Source organism: Ruditapes philippinarum, unplaced genomic scaffold (assembly GCF_026571515.1).
Source record: "Ruditapes philippinarum isolate M1 unplaced genomic scaffold, ASM2657151v2 ctg8881_1_1_1_1, whole genome shotgun sequence".
In the NCBI taxonomy this organism is placed as follows: Eukaryota; Metazoa; Mollusca; class Bivalvia; order Venerida; family Veneridae; genus Ruditapes; species Ruditapes philippinarum.
In genome coordinates, this window is record NW_026852320.1 from 646 (window position 1) to 17,371 (window position 16,726).

Genomic DNA, 16,726 nt, shown 5'->3' on the forward strand with positions numbered 1-16,726 from the left:
ATTTTAATTAGTCATTTCATGAACAATACCAGAGAGATCTGTATACATCATTTTACATATATTCGTTATATCTGTTTGCAACCCACACGAATCCCTTGTCTAACCCTTACATAAACTATCCACAGAGATTGATTGCAGTAGAGTGGCATAGTCCATGAGAAAGGGTAGTCAAGAATGTATAATACAGTAGCTAAATACATGACTTCACGTGGACCTTTTCCCCTGAGGAAATTATTGTGCAAGTATTATCATGTGGTATTAATCAATAAGATTTCAAAATACAATATCGTCATCCAACAGTAGTTTAAGTATGTCTTCCGAGCTTCCATGTATTTTATTATTATGAACCTCCTCTATAGGAAAATTAAAAGAAAAAATGCATATGTGGCTTCAGAATATAAAATGGCAAAATGTTTAGGAGGACAAAGCTGCTTTAAATGCGAATCAGATTTTTTTTGTGATCTTCAAAACTGTCTTATGTCATTGATAAGAGAATATAGAACAAAAGTACCAAATGCACTGCACATAATAAAGCTTACTCGATAATATACAAAGGAATATGAAGAAACTTGATAAGGATGATAAATGTTTTCTGGTGCAAGTACGCCGTCGCTTAGGTTCAATGTTGTTCATGAATTTTAATGGTAAACGCATAAATTTATATATACCGCAAAAGTACCAAATAAACAACATCTAATAAAATTATTCATTTATTTTCTACAATTGTGTTGTCATAATTTAGTTCGTTTATTTTTAATCAAAATAAGATACATGTATTATTCAAATTTTCACTCCATTCTTCAGCAGCAAACAACAACGTTTCATAATTCAAGTTATAACTTCAGTTAAAAGTTAACAATGGAAGAAAAAGCAGTCTCAAACTACAAATATTGTACATTCTCTAAAGAAGCGCTCAAGGCAAAAATTTATAATATACATTAAACATGTATCATGTTATATAACTTAAAGTGGCATTATGCCCACCCAATTGTACATGGTCAGTGAACAGGTACAAATGAAACGTTTTGCCATAAATATGTTCTTATTTATATTTTAAATAATAATCAAAATCCAAGTAACCAACAGAAATTTCTATAAATATCGGTTACGTTTAATTCATAAAAATATTGGGGCGGTATTTTTACATTTTAGTTCGTTTTCACATTGTGCTATAAGCATTTTATTAACCAGTATTGGTTAATCACAATTATAAAAGTTAATACTTTGAAATATATTACTAATTGAACTAAACTTGATAGCGAAAACATGATCATAATGTCCCTAAAAGATGAACATCTAATGAATGAAACTTAAATAACAAGCCCACATATTAAAATGTGATAATTTTCTAATAAAATAATTTTCTTCAAGCTTTACAGATTATAATTTTGACAGCACATTGACATGACATGAAGTCAGCTTTATGCAATTTACATTGATCCATTCGTTTTTATGTTGTAAAGTAGCGTAGTCAGTAGAAGAACACGTAATAGATGGTGCATATATCATCACAATTGCCTTTAAGGCAATTTAAAGACAAAAATGACAAAAATATTAAAATGATCTTATAAACTCAAATCACGCTAAAACGTCATTTTGGTTAAAATCCCAGCATGGTTTTCTGTATTAAATTCTATATATTTTGGGTTTGAAGCGTAGATATATCTGTATATGTTGAACGACATTTAGAAGCCAACAGAATTACCGAGTAGTGTTAAAACAAGTTATGTGACATTAAAAAACCCCTAGAAGTTAAATAAACATACATTGTGGATATTGTATGATTGAAAAAGGTTAAGTCATTCATTTGACATTTTTTAACGTTTCCAAAGTTCATTGTGACAACTATTGTAAAATCTTAACGCTCTAACCTGACCTACGTGGATCAGATTAGAAAACATCATTTAATACTTTATAATGAGAAAAGATTTGCTCCTGTGACTGCCAAGTGTAATGAATGGAAATTTAAAACGAATAAATGAAAATTTTGCCTTTGTATCCTTGTAAAGAAAAGGAAACCTTATACTTTCATGATGCCCTCACAAATTTAGTTTATCATAGTCATTTTTGATCATCACAGAATCAGATGCTCAGGTGTTCCATTTTTTGCCTAATGCCCCAAAGTGTATCGCTGATTTTCTCAAGTTTCTGAATGGAATTCTGCCTGTAAACTTGTTCAAGCCTCAAACATTCAGTTTCCAAGTCATACAAAGTCTGAACATAGTTCAAACGGTCATCAGTACCTTTGTAGACTTTCGCTAAACACTCGAGACATTCGATTACTATAGTGTTATGCGGAAGATTTTTAATAGATTCTTCCTTTAGTTTGATAGCTTCTTTGATAGTCTTCATACATCTAGAATATGCACCTTGTCGTTCTTGCACTTCTGCTAAACTAACCATTCGTTTCATCAGCAAGAAACCTTTCATAGAAATTTCTTTGCTAAGTTTAACAGACTTAGAAAATGCCTCTTCAGCTTGCTGTAAATCTGCGGCCTTAGCACACACTTTACCTCTTGTGTTATAAATCAGAGCTTCAGTGTCCGTCATCGGTATTTTCTGCTCGCTGATCAATGTCATTGCCTCATCTAGTAGCGCGTGTGCTTCTTTGTATCTCCCTAATGCATTGTATGCGTTCGCCACGTTGCTTAATGAATAAATCAATGACGTCACCGGTGCTTTGGACCTCCGTTTAATGTCTAAAGCCTGAAGATGATAATCTAGGGCCTTGACCGAGTCTCCTTTCTGGTCCATCAAGAGAGCAATATTGTTTAACGTAGCGCCAATGATTGGATGGCAATCTCCTAGTTGAGCCTTTCTGCGTTTTAAACATGTAAAATGGTATTTTTCAGCTCTGTCGAAATTTCCTGTAATACAAAGTAATAAAAATGTGTGCATATCAACAAAATGAAAAATAAATCCCATGAAACATGTATTTGTCAATTTAATTTTATAGTTTCTTCCTAAATTGTTTTATATTCATACGCATGAATAGGTTGCTGAAACATCCAGCTCACTTGAATATTGAGTATATCTAAGATCAGCTTATCACACCATGATGATATATGATATTTGGTATTCTCCACCTGACAGTAAAAGACAACAGAATGCGTTTTACAAAATTTTAATACTAAATAAATGTGGTCAATTGACATTAATTTTTCGTCTGATTGGTTGCCTTTAAGGGTTGAGGCATCAGAACTGCAGCCTCCGTTTATCCCTGCGTGTTCGTAAAAAGTGACTAAATCGGGTCTATGCATCTCTTTACTTCAGCGGGCCATGTGGTTTTGACCACTGGTGTTGCTGAAAATTTTTTCCACCCGAAGTTAGCTTTCATGTTTCGGCGCCATATAACCTAAATTGTAAACCTAAATTAAAAACTATTATGACCTACTAGTCAATTTAAAATGTCATGTAAAATTGAGTTAGTAGGTAAGATATCCTGAGTAATCAAGTTATGAGAAATGCTAATTATTTTGTTTAACTCGTTACCCAGAAATGTATGTGATATCCCCATACAGCTGAATGACTGCATAGCAAGTGTCTCATATTCAGATCCTCCATATACAGAGATGTCAAGGGACTTCTTATAATACCTGGAGACAGATTTTTATATACAAAATAGTGTATGTGTACATAACACTGTATTTTTGTTTGAAAAAAGGCAGACAATACAACTGCAAATGGCATCCTCCGATAAACAAATATACACGAGGATATATAACATATACATCCAATAAACAAACATATAACATATTCACCATCCAATAAACAAATGTTATAAACAAATATATAAAATATTCACTATCCAATAAGCAAATATATACATTATGTATAATTGACAAAGAGTAGACCGATTGCTTAATGAAAAAAGGAATTCGTAAAAGAAGATTGAGTTCATGTCTAACTTTATTATACAGCAGATATATCTTCATACAAAGAGAGACCATTTGATCTTAGTTCACTTAAAGTGACATTATGCCCATCCAAGGTAAATGGTCAATAAACAAGTAAATATAAAATTTCTAGAAACGTTGCAATAATTATGTTCAATTTTATATTTCACTATGAAAATAGAAAAATAAATAAATAATAACGAAAACATTATCATAATATTACTTTTACAAATATAGTTTTGTGCAATTTGTTTTCAAGGCAAAAATATTTGAGTACATACTGAATTGCTTCGGCGTTTAACCCTTGTTTGTGCATATTCCAACCCATTTTCTGATAGGCTGATGCTAAATGTACAGACTTCTCCATCTTCTCTAACACTTCCAGTGCTGATTGATAATTGTTTGCACCATGTAAAAAGTCTCCCTGTATAAAGGTAAATAATCAAACATATTTTCAATTCTGTATTAAAATTTCTTCTAAATCAAACTTACTTTATGGATAGACTCATACAGTCTTTCATTGTTTAGTGTACATAACTTATTTGTTTATTTTTTGAACATAACTGACAATACAGAATCCGTTTAAATTGTGTTCTTGACTCACGTTTTGTTTGAGAAAGGTTTAGCAGCATTAATGATCGCGTTAAAAGAGTTTTAAAAAAGACACAAATATTTAACTGTTTGAAATAAAAGAACCTTTGTTATACAGTTGTTATACACAATTTGTTCTTTTATTCCTGTCACCCTACTATGGTACTTGACATATACATGTATAAACTTACTTTTGTGTTTGTTTCCATACTTCCAACTGCTATATGTACTGCCGCTTTATCAACTGATCTACCATACATCTCTGCTAATCTTAGGCACGCATTATAAAATGTATCACTTTCACCTATAATTGTATGTGATGCATGAATTATCAATTAGTCATTGGGAAAAAATATAACCTAGCTGGTACGGTTTTCAAACAAAATAACAACAAAATAAACTTTAATATACAGTAACATGCTAAACGACAGCAGCCAAAATGTACAATGAATTGGGACTAACATTTCTAAGTATGAAATCGGTCAAGTAGCAGGCACATTTATTCATGTACATGATACGCAACAGTAATATCATCTGCTGGCAATTTGGCTTTCATATATATGTTAATTTTCGATGAAAAAAAAATCTGACATACGTGTCATGAATCTTTCTATGACAGTGGTATACGACGATGCAATTTCAATGAAGAAGTGGTAAGTGTCTTCTCTAGTGTATTCAACATCACCTAGAAGTTTCTGTAGGTTTGGTTGTTCAACAGCAAATTCTGAATACGCTTTAGCGTACTCCTCTGTGCCCATTTGTATTGATATTTTCTTCATGACCTCTGTAAACACTTTGCAGTATTTCTTTCGTAATTCTGAAATTTAAAATAAAGTTATCTGTCTAACTGTCAGAGTATATTCATGAGTGTAAAAGACATTTGTATTCTGTATGTCAATTTTACATTTAATTATGACAACATAACCATTTTTATTGATCAGTTAAACTGACTAGCACAGAAAGCATATTTTGGTAAACGTTATATTTTTTGGTTACTTTATAAAACCGCACGTTTGTATCGCCCCTTTCCATTTGGTAATCGGTACGTCAATGAACTCCATTCAAGAAGATAATGCCAAAATATAAAATGTCGATTTAAAAACTCAAAGAGTATTCAATAATAGACGATTAGCAAAACGTTTTTAAAAATATGCTTTGAATACAGATGGAAACTAACGGTTTATACCAGGTAGATCTCTGATAACAAAATCAGCCTTCAACACCTCACGCAAAATACCCTGAATGTTAAAACGACTGTTTTCAGAATCATAATTAAGCATGTGTCTTCGTCTGATTGGTAGAATTGCTGTTTGTTTCGCCATCGCCTCACTCTCTATACCTGTAATTTATCTTCCTTTCTTGAAAACGTGTAAGCATTTTGTAATAAAAATGGAGTCAACATTATAACGAATTTGAGGACAGATGTTAATAAAATTGTAACTGTATTTTTCAATAAGAAATATGAACTGAAAAAACAGACATGTAATTTTAGTATTATTAATAATTGTTTAAGAAGCTATCGAGGATTTCAATGCCCATTTAACTTAACGAAATTCATAAACCTATACAATTTTGGATATATTTCAAGACACATAATGTCTCAGAAATATATATTTTCCTTCTTAGGAATGAAAAACTTGAGTTTATAACATTCAAATAGTCGTTTTAGAGCGCGTTAGATGTATATCACCTTCAAACAGAAGCGCTGAATGTGAAAATATTTGCAAAAAAAGTAGAAAACTGTAAAAAAATTATTTTGACTTTCAGTACAAAAATACTTAATCACTATCATTTCTTTATGCCCAAATAGCAAGTAAGATATGGGCTAATAACGTTATGCCCCAAGTTGTAACTTTTTTGAAACGATGTAACAGAACACCGCTTATAAAAAGCGTATGAAAAATTAAAATAAAACCACTTTTTGAGCATAGCGCGGCTTAAAACAATGAATTAAATTGACAAAGACTCAACAAACCTAGGAGACCACCAGCTGTCCACTGCATTAAACGATCCCCACGAATTGTAGCCCTAAATCTGACATTGTACTCCCCAGATTGAATGCTAGTATAAAAGTCCATATCAAAAAAAAACCAATTTTCCCCCCTGAAAAAGAATAACAGACAGTTCTGATAATTATATAATATGACAACTTATATTACGTCTTATACACATGCATGTTTACGTCAGGTATTTAAAAAACATATAATTATTAAAGTTATTATACTCGACCGACAGTTAATCAAAATTTTAGAAATATTTACAATTTATCCGTTTTTTAAAGACACTTTAACATGTAGGGGAATATCAATTTTTTATTTTAAAATGTAAACCCATTCGTCTTTTCCCTTTGGGTAAAAACTCTTGCATGTTTCTAGGGGACATTGACAAAAATAATTTAACCATATCTTCTGGGTTAGAAGTCCTTCGTCTGCTTTCAGCTTTGGCCCCCAATCATCCCGTATCATCAGAGGTAAAAACCCTTTGCCCTTTGTTTGACAATGGGTTTACCATATTTCCCCCAGGTCAAAATCTGGTGCAATTTTTTTGCAGCAACTCCTTTGGGTTCCCCTTTCTACCAAGGGGGTTCTTTCAAAGTAAAAAATCGAAAAACCCAGTTTAATTTAATCCGAGTTGTTGATGTCACAAATATCTTAAACCGAGGGAAAAATTGGCAAATTTTGAAAAAAATGTTAAAAATTTACCACTAAATTGACTTTCTATACAATCCTCACATTATCAAAAAAAAATAACCAAAAATCTCGTGTTTTTACGCAAAAGTTACTGCCAGTATTACTTTTTTTTATCCATTTCCGGGTTTTCCCTGGGTTTCGAAACTGGTTTTATTCCCCTAGGGGGCATGTGTTTTAATATAGGGACTCATGGAGCCCAAAGTACTGAAGTTCTACATATATTTACCTGACACTTTTTGGGTTTTAGGGAAATCCCTTACACACCTTGATTTTCCAACAGAAACCCGATTTTCCCAAAAAAACCAAACAGCTTGTATTTTCCCAAGCTCTTCAAATTTTCGAAAATCGAGTTTCCGGGCCCAAAAAATTCCAAAAAACCGGGGAAAAATCGAGCTGGGCTAACCCCTTGTTGTTTCAGCAAAATTTTAAAAGGATTACTTGTCAAAACCCGAAAAAAGCTATAATTCCTTTTAAGTTCAGGACACACCTGTTGTAAGTATGCCCGCAAAAGGGAACCCAAAAAGCTTTTAAAAAAGATACATATGAATCAAGGGAGCAGCTCTAGAAAGCCAAAATATTTTTAAAAAAATCAAAGTGGAGAAAAATTAAAATTAAGATTTTTGGGGAAAAAAGGAAAACGATTCAAAAATTCGGGGAATTTAAAAACTGATTTTCAGTATTGGAAATTTTACTTTTTCAGCCTGACACGCCATATTCTTACTGGGTTGGGTAAAGGGTGCTATTTTTTATAATTTGACCCCTTTTTGTAAAAAACATGACTTGTAGATGTTTTTGCCATGTGTAAATCCAAATTCTTTTTTCAAATTGGGCAAAAACAATTTTTAATTTTTCATAAAACATTTTATGAATTTTGAGGGCATTTCGCTTACATCATGTGAGTCACAAATTCAAAAAATTTCTTAAAAAATCATATTTTAAAACGGGAAAAACTAATAGTTATTTTAATTTAAAATTAGTTTTTCATTTTAAAAATAAAAAATTAAAATTAAATATGTACGGGTTTTTTTTTACAACTGAAAGGGAAAATATCCACGTGCGCCCGTTTAAAAACCCCCTAATAAAAAGCCTTTTTTGTGCCGTACTTTTATTTTAAAAGTATAAAATGGGTATTTGGTTTATAAGAAAAACTTTAATTTTTTCACAAAAACTTTTGATTTTAAAAAAAAAAATGTTCATGGGGTTAAAGGGGGAAAAACTTAAAAAAATTTTGTTTTTTTCTATTTAAATAAACGGGTTTAATTTCTATATTTCATATAGGAAAAAACACAATTTTTCAAATATTCACCTCTGGGAAAAAACCCACTTTCGGTTTAAAATTAAATTTTACTCTATTTGTTAATGGGTTTTATAATTTTACAAGGGGAAAAAAACATATAAATGTCTATACTTTTTATAAAAACCCCTTTTTAGAAGTTTTCAACTTTTTTAACCCTTACAAGCAAAAGGGAAACTAAACAAAGTCGGGTTAAAGAAGCTTTTTGTAAAAATGTTTATCCTAAATAGACCTAATTAAGATTAAAATTGTGGTTTTTGATAAATTTTAGTTTCAATTATTGAGAAAAAACTTTTCTTTCTTCTGGTTAATCCAATCAAAAGTGAGTTTTACGTTTTTTCCTTTTCTTTAAGATAACATTTATGCATGTAAAATTATAGCATTTTTCTTCCGTTTTCCTTAAAAACAATCACAGTTTTTTTTTTGTTACTCATAAAATTTGGTTTAAAAACTGACGATTTCATTCGATCATTAACAAAAAAACGTGAAATTTAATAGTCGTGTTTATTTCAGGCTCGAAAAAACCATTTATCATACAAAGCTTTAAATTTATATGAATTCTTTAAACAAAATTCTGGGGTTAATTTTAAAACGATTTTTAATGGAAAATGTTAGTTTATTTACACATCATATTTAAGACATATTTTTTCATAAATTAGCCGTATGAAAGATACATAAGGGACAAAAAATTAGTTGATAAACCCTATATTTAGTGCCACATATATAATATTGGTAAATAAACATTTAAAACGGCGACGGACACCAATCGCACACCTCAATAATCTACTTTTCCGGAATGCATTTTGAATGAATTTTTCCTTAAGATTATCAAGCACTTAAAATGCAGTTTTTTTTTAAACAGATTCCGTAAGAAGAGGCCCGTACTCGTTTTTAATCAAGGAGACCTTTTAGTACAATCGGAATTATCTCGTTATTATCCATAAGAAGTTGTACGAAAAGGGGCCGACATTTTATCGGGTTCTTTTTTAACCCAATTATTTAAAGTTTTCTATATCTGGGTTTAAAAAAATTTTAAAAAGTTTCCCCGGGGCCTTTTGGCCCTTTGGGGGGGAAAAATTTTTTTGAAATTGGCATAAGATGTGGGGTTTGTTTTTTCATCAAAAAGAAAAGAGGGCCCCTTTTGAAAACCAGAAGATCATCCCAAAAAAAAGTCTTTTAATAAAACCAAATCTTTTTTTACAAAACTTTCCTTTCATTACACAAAACATGGAAGAACTAAATTGTTCACATTTTTAAAAAAGCCAAAAATTTTTTATACTTTTACTTTGTCAAAATTTTAAAATATGCCATTTTATATTTTCCCGACATAAGGGCTAAAAACCCCTAAGGCTATAGATTTTGTTAAAAAAAATTTTTAAAATTTTAATTTAAAGTACAAGTCCTTTTTTTTTTTGATATTAAAGAGTCAGTTCCGAATTTTTGGGCCTTATATTTTGTGTAAACTTAACTTTGTAGTTACCCTTTCCCCTTTTATTACATATCTTTTTTTACCGGCCCGTGGGCGCCCTTTCACAAGCCTGAAAAATTTTATTCCCAGAAGAATTTTGGGGTCTCATAAAATACGCACTATTTAAAATAAAAAAAATAAGACAAAGGGTTTCAGTTATCCAAACCCAAAAGCCTTTTAGAAAAAAACAGTTTTTTTTCACATCTTTTTTTGCACAACTCTTTTTTAATCAAAAAAACACGAAGTCATAAATTTTTGTTTTAAAAGACCATTTTTTAAAAAAAGTTTAAATTTTAAAAAACTATTAATGTGTTAGAACATGAAACGATTGGGGAATAATAAACGTTTATATCTGTAAAAATTAAGAAAAAACAAAGAAACCTTTTTATAAACAAATTTGGGATTTTTCCTGCCAATACACATTTTATTTTAAAATTTGAAAAAACTGTATAAATTTCCCCAAATTTCCCTTATCAGTCATTCCCTGAAACAAAAAAGAAAAGGTTTAGCCCTTCAGAAAAAAAAAAAACTTTTTAACAAAACCCAAAAATTCCATAAAACTATATTCTTCTATCCGGTTTTTTCTTTAACCCTCAGACTCTTCCTAGCACTTGGCCCCGTTTTAAATAAGTTTCCAGTACTTTCAAAACATTTTGAATATCAGTACCTTGTGGGAGATTTTTTTTCAGACTGAAATTTCCCAAACCTTAATTTTGGAATTATTAAACAACCCGTAGCAGAGCTTTCATATATTCATAAGCCCTTGCATAAAGATTCACTTTCTAACTACAAATACATGAATATGTAGCAACATATGGTAAATACAATTTCTATATCATACACTTACAATATAAGTATTAATGTAAAATTTTTTTGCTTCGACCAAGGATCGAACCAGCGACCCTTGGGTTGGTAATCTGGTGCTTTTCCTATTAGGCTTCGCCGACGGACATTTAGATAACGTTCAATATGTTTTACACTAGATGTATAAACTTCAGTGTATAATCAAGTTTACTGTTTCAGCAAAACGTTGGGTATATTGCGGTACAAGTATCACTTTTTGAGACAGTAATCTAGTACAGGTTGTAGCAAAATTTAGTGAGAGTAATGCTGTATAACTAAAGTACCAGTAATGCATGTCCGTCAACTTACTAACTTTTCTTTGGCAAAAGTGACATTATGCCCACCCAATTATACATGTTCAGTAAACAGGTTAAAATAAAACTTGACATTTTGCCGTCATTATGTTCTTTTTATATTTTATTATAATGTTAATCAAACTCCAAGTGACCAACGGGAAGTTCTATAGATATCGTTCAAACTGTAACGGTTACGCTTAATTCTTAAAAAGATTGGGGAGGTATGTTCATAATTCAGTTCGTTTTTACATTGTGTTTTAAGCATTTTTCATTACCAATTATTGGCCAATAACAATTATAATATTCAATATTTTGAAATATACACGAATTACTAATTCACCTAAACTTGACAATGAAAACATGACCATAATGTCACCTTAAGATGAACATCCGATAAATGAATCCTAACAAGCAAACAGACAAAAAGAAGATCAATTTCTGATTTCGCATACATAATGATTTTCTTCAAGCATAACACAGAATAAATTTGACAGTACATTGAGATAACATAACGTCAGCTTAATGCAATTTAGATTGATCCATTTCGTCTTATGTTTTCAAGTATTTAGTAGAAGCACAAGTAACAGATTGTGACTATATCCCATCACAATTGCCTTTAATGAAAAAAAACCTTGGCTTATACTTTACATTATGATCGCGCATATTTAGTTTATCATACATCACAATATCAGATGCTCAAATGCTCCATTTTTTGCCTAATGCCCAAAAGTGTATCGCTGATTTTCTCAAGTTTCTGAATGGAATTCTGCCTGTAAACTTGTTCAAGCCTCAAACATTCAGTTTCCAAGTCATACCAAGTCTGAACATAGTTCAAACGGTCATCAGTACATATAGATATACATTATAGACTTTCGCTAAACACTCGAGACATTCGATTACTATAGTGTTATGCGGAAGATTTTTAATAGATATTTCCTTTAGTTTGATAGCTTCTTTGATAGTCTTCATACATCTAGAATATGCACCTTGTCGTCCTTGCACTTCTGCTAAACTAACCATTCGTTTCATCAGCAAGAAACCTTTCATAGAAATTTCTTTGCTAAGTTTAACGGACCTAGAAAATGCCTCTTCAGCTTGCTGTAAATCTGCGGCTTTAGCACACACTTTACCTCTAGGTGTTATAAATCATGGCTTCGTAGTTCCTTCATCGGTATTTTGACGTTAACTGCTCGCTAATCGATTGCTCATGTCATGGCAATCTCCTAGTTGAGCCTTTCTGCGTTTTAAACATGTAAAATGGTATTTTTCAGCTCTGTCGAAATTTCCTGTAATACAAAGTTATACGAGAATTGAGCATGAGGGGAAAAAATGACACCGGTATTTGTGAATTTAATTAAGCTTCATCTGAAAATGTAAAATATGAGAATTGATTTTTTCCCCCCCAAAAAAAATTTTAAAGGGAATTTTAAAACTAAAAACCCCCCAAAAAAAAAAATTTTTTTTTTTTAAAAAAAAGGAAAAAATTTTTGGTTTTTAATTTACCCCAAAAATTTTTAAAAAAAAACCCAAAAAACTTTTAATTTAAGGGTTTTTAAAAAAAAAAAATTGTTGGGTTCCCTTTTTTTCCAAGGTTTTTTTTTTTTTTAAAATTTTTAAAAAATTTTAAAAAAAAATTTTTTTTTAAAAAAAAAATTTGGAAAAAAAATTAAAAAATTCAAAATTTTTCTTTTTAATTTTAAAAAATTTTTTTTTTTTTTCCCCCCCCTTTTCCCGGGGTTTTTAAAAAAAAATTTTTTTTTTAACCCTTTTTTTTAAAAAACCCAAAAAACCCCCTTTCCCCCTTTTTTAAAAAATTTTTTTTTAAAAAAAACCCCCCCCTTTTTTGGAAGTTAATTTTGAAAAAGGCCCAAAAAACCGGGAAAAAATTTTTCCCGGGGTTTTTTTTTTAAAATTTTTGGAAAAAAAATTTTTTTTTTTTTTAATTTTAAAAAAAAAAAAGGTTTTTTAAAAAAAATTTTAAAAACCCCCCTTTTTTAAAAAAAACTTTTGGGGGCCCCCTTTTTTTTTTTAAGAAAACCCCAAAAAAATTTTTTTTCCCCCCCGGGGGAAAAAAAAAAAAGGGGGAAAAATTTTTTTGTAACCCCCCCTTTTTTTTTAAAAAAAATTTTTTTTTTTAAAAAAAAAAGTTTTTTGGTTTAAAAGGGGGAAAAAAAAAAAAATTTTAAAAAAAGGTTTTTTAAAAAAAAAAGGGTTCCAAATTTTTGGGTGGGTTTTTTTTTTTAAAAAAAAAAAATTTTAAAAATTTTTTTTAAAAAATTTTTAAAACCCCCCCCTTTTTTTTTTTTTTTAAAAATTTTTTTTTTTTGGGAAATTTTTTTCCCCCCCTTTTAAAAAAAAGGGTTTTTTTAAAAATTTTTTTTTTTTTTTTTAATTTTAATTTTTTTTTTTAAAAAAAAAATTTTTTGGTTTTAAATTTTTTTAAAAAAGAAAATTTTTTTTCCCCCTTTTTTTTTTTTAAAAAAAAAAAAAATTTTTGGTTTTTTTTGAAAAGATCTCCATACATCCCCAAGTCTTAGCATGCTTATAAAATTATCACTTTCACCTGTAATTGTATGATTGTGATGTTAGTCGTAGAAAAACAGAAGCGGAGAAACTTGACTGGTACGTAACTATAAATTGTATCACTGTAGATGATGCTTAAATTACCAGTTAGTCATAGAAAAACATGTATAAACGTATCTTTAAATTGAAAGTTTTATCATAAACGGAAACAGCAAAAAAGATGTCTATAATAGAACGTATTATATTGAAAAGTGCAGAACAACTCTTGAGAAAATTGAAACTTAACTGTTGAGACTAGAACAAGTGTTTTTTGTCAGTTCAACGAAACGGCTTTACAAAGAATCAGAAATCAAATTTAAGACATCTAAGCTAACCGGAAAATTTACAGTAAGAAAGTAATATTTTTGGGCTGAAACAACTTTTAAATTTGTAATCGACCAAATAATAGACACATTTATACATGTACAAATTCTATGATATAAAACAGTAATATCAGCAAGCTATTTGGCTTTCATACAACATGTGTTTATATAAGATCAAAAATCTGACATACGTGCCATGAATCTTTCTATGACAGTGGTATACGACGATACAATTTCAATGAAGAAGTGGTAAGTGTCTTCTCTTGTGTATTCAACATCACCTAGAAGTTTCTGTAGGTTTGGTTGTTCAACAGCAAATTCTGAATACGCTTTAATGTACTCCTCTGTGCCCATTTGTATTGATATTTTCTTCATAACCTCTGTAAAGACTTTGCAGTATTTCTTTCGTAACTCTGAAATTTTAAATAAAGTTATCTGTCTTTCAGAGTATATTCACCAGTGTAATGACATTTGTTTTCGAGGTCAATTTTACATTTAATTATGTCAACATAACCATTTCTATTGATCAGCTAGTTAAACTGACTAGCACGGAAAACATATTGTGGTAAACGTTTTATTCCTTTGGTTACTTTATAAAACTGCTCGTTTGTATCGCCCCTTCCCCTTTGGGTAATCGGTACGTCAATAAACTCTATTCAAGAAGCTAAATGCCAAAATATAAAAAGTCGATTAAAATACTCATAGAGTATTCAACTATAGTTGATTAGCAAAAGTTTAAAAATATGTTTTTGAATACTTATGAAAATTAACGCTTCATACCAGGTAGATCTCTTATAACAAAGTCAGCCTTCAACACCTCACGCAAAATACCCTGAATGTTAAAACGACTGTTTTCAGGATCATAATTTAGCATGTGTCTTCGTCTGATTGGTAGAATTGCAGTTTGCTTCGCCATCGCCTCACTCTCTATACCTGTAATTTATTTTCCTTTTTTGAAAACTTGTCAGCATTTTGAAAAGGAAACCGAGCAAAAATTATCCTGAATTTAAGACCACATGTTTATACAAAATTGTAACAGTCAATTATTTTCATTCAATAAGAAATAAGAAGTGAACAAATCAGACATGTACGAGTAATTTTAGTGTTGTTTTTTTATGAATCTGTTAAGGTTATCAATGACCATTTAACTTAACAAAATTAATAAACTTATACAATTTTGGATATTTTTAAAGCCACATAATGCCTCAGAAACATATTTTTCCTTCTTAAGGATTGCAAACACGAGTTTATAACGTGTAAATAACCGATTTAGAGCGCGTTAGATGTTTACTACCTGAAAACAGTAGCACTGAATGTGAAAATATTTGCAAAAGAGTATCAAACTGTAAACACAGTAGTATTTTGACTTCAATACAAAATGCTATATCACTATAACTGCAATTATTGTTAAAAAAAGATGGCTCAGATAAATTACCAATGAGTAACTTTTTTGAAACGTTAACAGAACACCATAATAAAACAGCGTATGAAAAAAAAAATAAAAAAAATAAAACCACTTTTGAGGCAAAGCGGGCCTTGAAAACATGACTTAAATTGACAAAGACTCAACAAACCTAGGAGACCACCAGCTTCCATTGCATTAAACGATCCAGGAATGTATCCTAGATCTATCAGATGACATTGGAACTCCCCAGATAATCGCAGTATAAAAGTCCTATACACATCACCTTGAAAAGAATTACAGACAAGTTCTGATTAATAATCATCTAAGATAGGACTAAACTTTCTTTAATTCTATACAGATGAATGTTTTGGTCAGGCAGTTAAAACATATAATGTATTATTCTTTAAAATTATTATATACCGACGACAGTTAATCAAATAAAGATATTTACTTCATCCGTTTTAAAGACACTTTAACATGTAGGTGAATATCAATGTGTTATTTTACATGTACCTATTCGGTCTTCCTCCGGGTAAAACTCATTGCTAAGTGTTTCTAGGCGACATTGACATAATAATTCAACCATATCTGCTGGCGTTAGAAGTCCTTCGTCTGCTTTCAGTTCGGCGCCAATCATCAGTATCATCAGAGGTAAACCTTCGCTTAGTTTGACAATGGCTTCACCATATTCCCCTAGGTCAACATCTGGTGCAATTGTCTGCAGCAACTCCTTGGCTTCGCTTTCTACCAAGGGCTTCATTTCAAATGTAAAGAATCGAAACCGAGTGAACTGAATCCGAGTTGTTGATGTCACAAATATCTTAATCCGAGTGCAAGATTGTGCAAGTTTTGAAAGAAATGTTAAAAATTGACCACTAAATTGACTTTCTATGACATCCTCGGCATTATCAAAGAAGATAACCAAACTCTCGTGTTTTGACGCAATCGTTACTGCAGATATTACTTGTTTTATCCATTTCTCGGTTTCTGTGGCTTTCGGATCTGGTTCTATTCCCAGTAGGGCGCATGTGTTTGAATATAGCGACTCTATGGAGTCAATGTACTGAAGTTCTACATATATCACCTGACACTTTTTGGTTTTCAGGTACTCCCTTACACACCTTGATTTTCCAACAGACCTGATTCCAAATATACCAAACAGCTTGTACTTACTCCAAGCTTCTTCAAATTTTCGAAACTCGTGTTTCCTGCCAACAAATTCAAAAACGGAAACATCGGGCTGGTCTATCACTTGTTGTACAGGCATTCTAACTGATTATTTGTCAATCTGAAATAGGTATGGACTCCTTGGAAGTTCAGGTACACAACTGTTCTAAGATGTCGCTACAACGGAACGA

The 16,726-nt window shown here is 30.8% G+C and overlaps 1 protein-coding gene across 1 annotated transcript; it reads right to left on the reverse strand.

Moving 5' to 3' along the window:
* Window positions 1–3,397: 3,397 nt before the first annotated feature.
* LOC132756649 (uncharacterized) lies at window positions 3,398–16,726 on the reverse strand. The gene is made up of 7 exons (XM_060747784.1): window positions 15,882–16,726; window positions 15,538–15,651; window positions 14,744–14,896; window positions 5,083–5,304; window positions 4,679–4,791; window positions 4,178–4,320; window positions 3,398–3,596 (listed from the first exon to the last, which is right to left on the reverse strand). Exons 1-7 carry the CDS (start codon window positions 16,633–16,635, stop codon window positions 3,398–3,400), a joined length of 1,698 nt encoding a protein of 565 aa, XP_060603767.1. The 5' UTR covers window positions 16,636–16,726.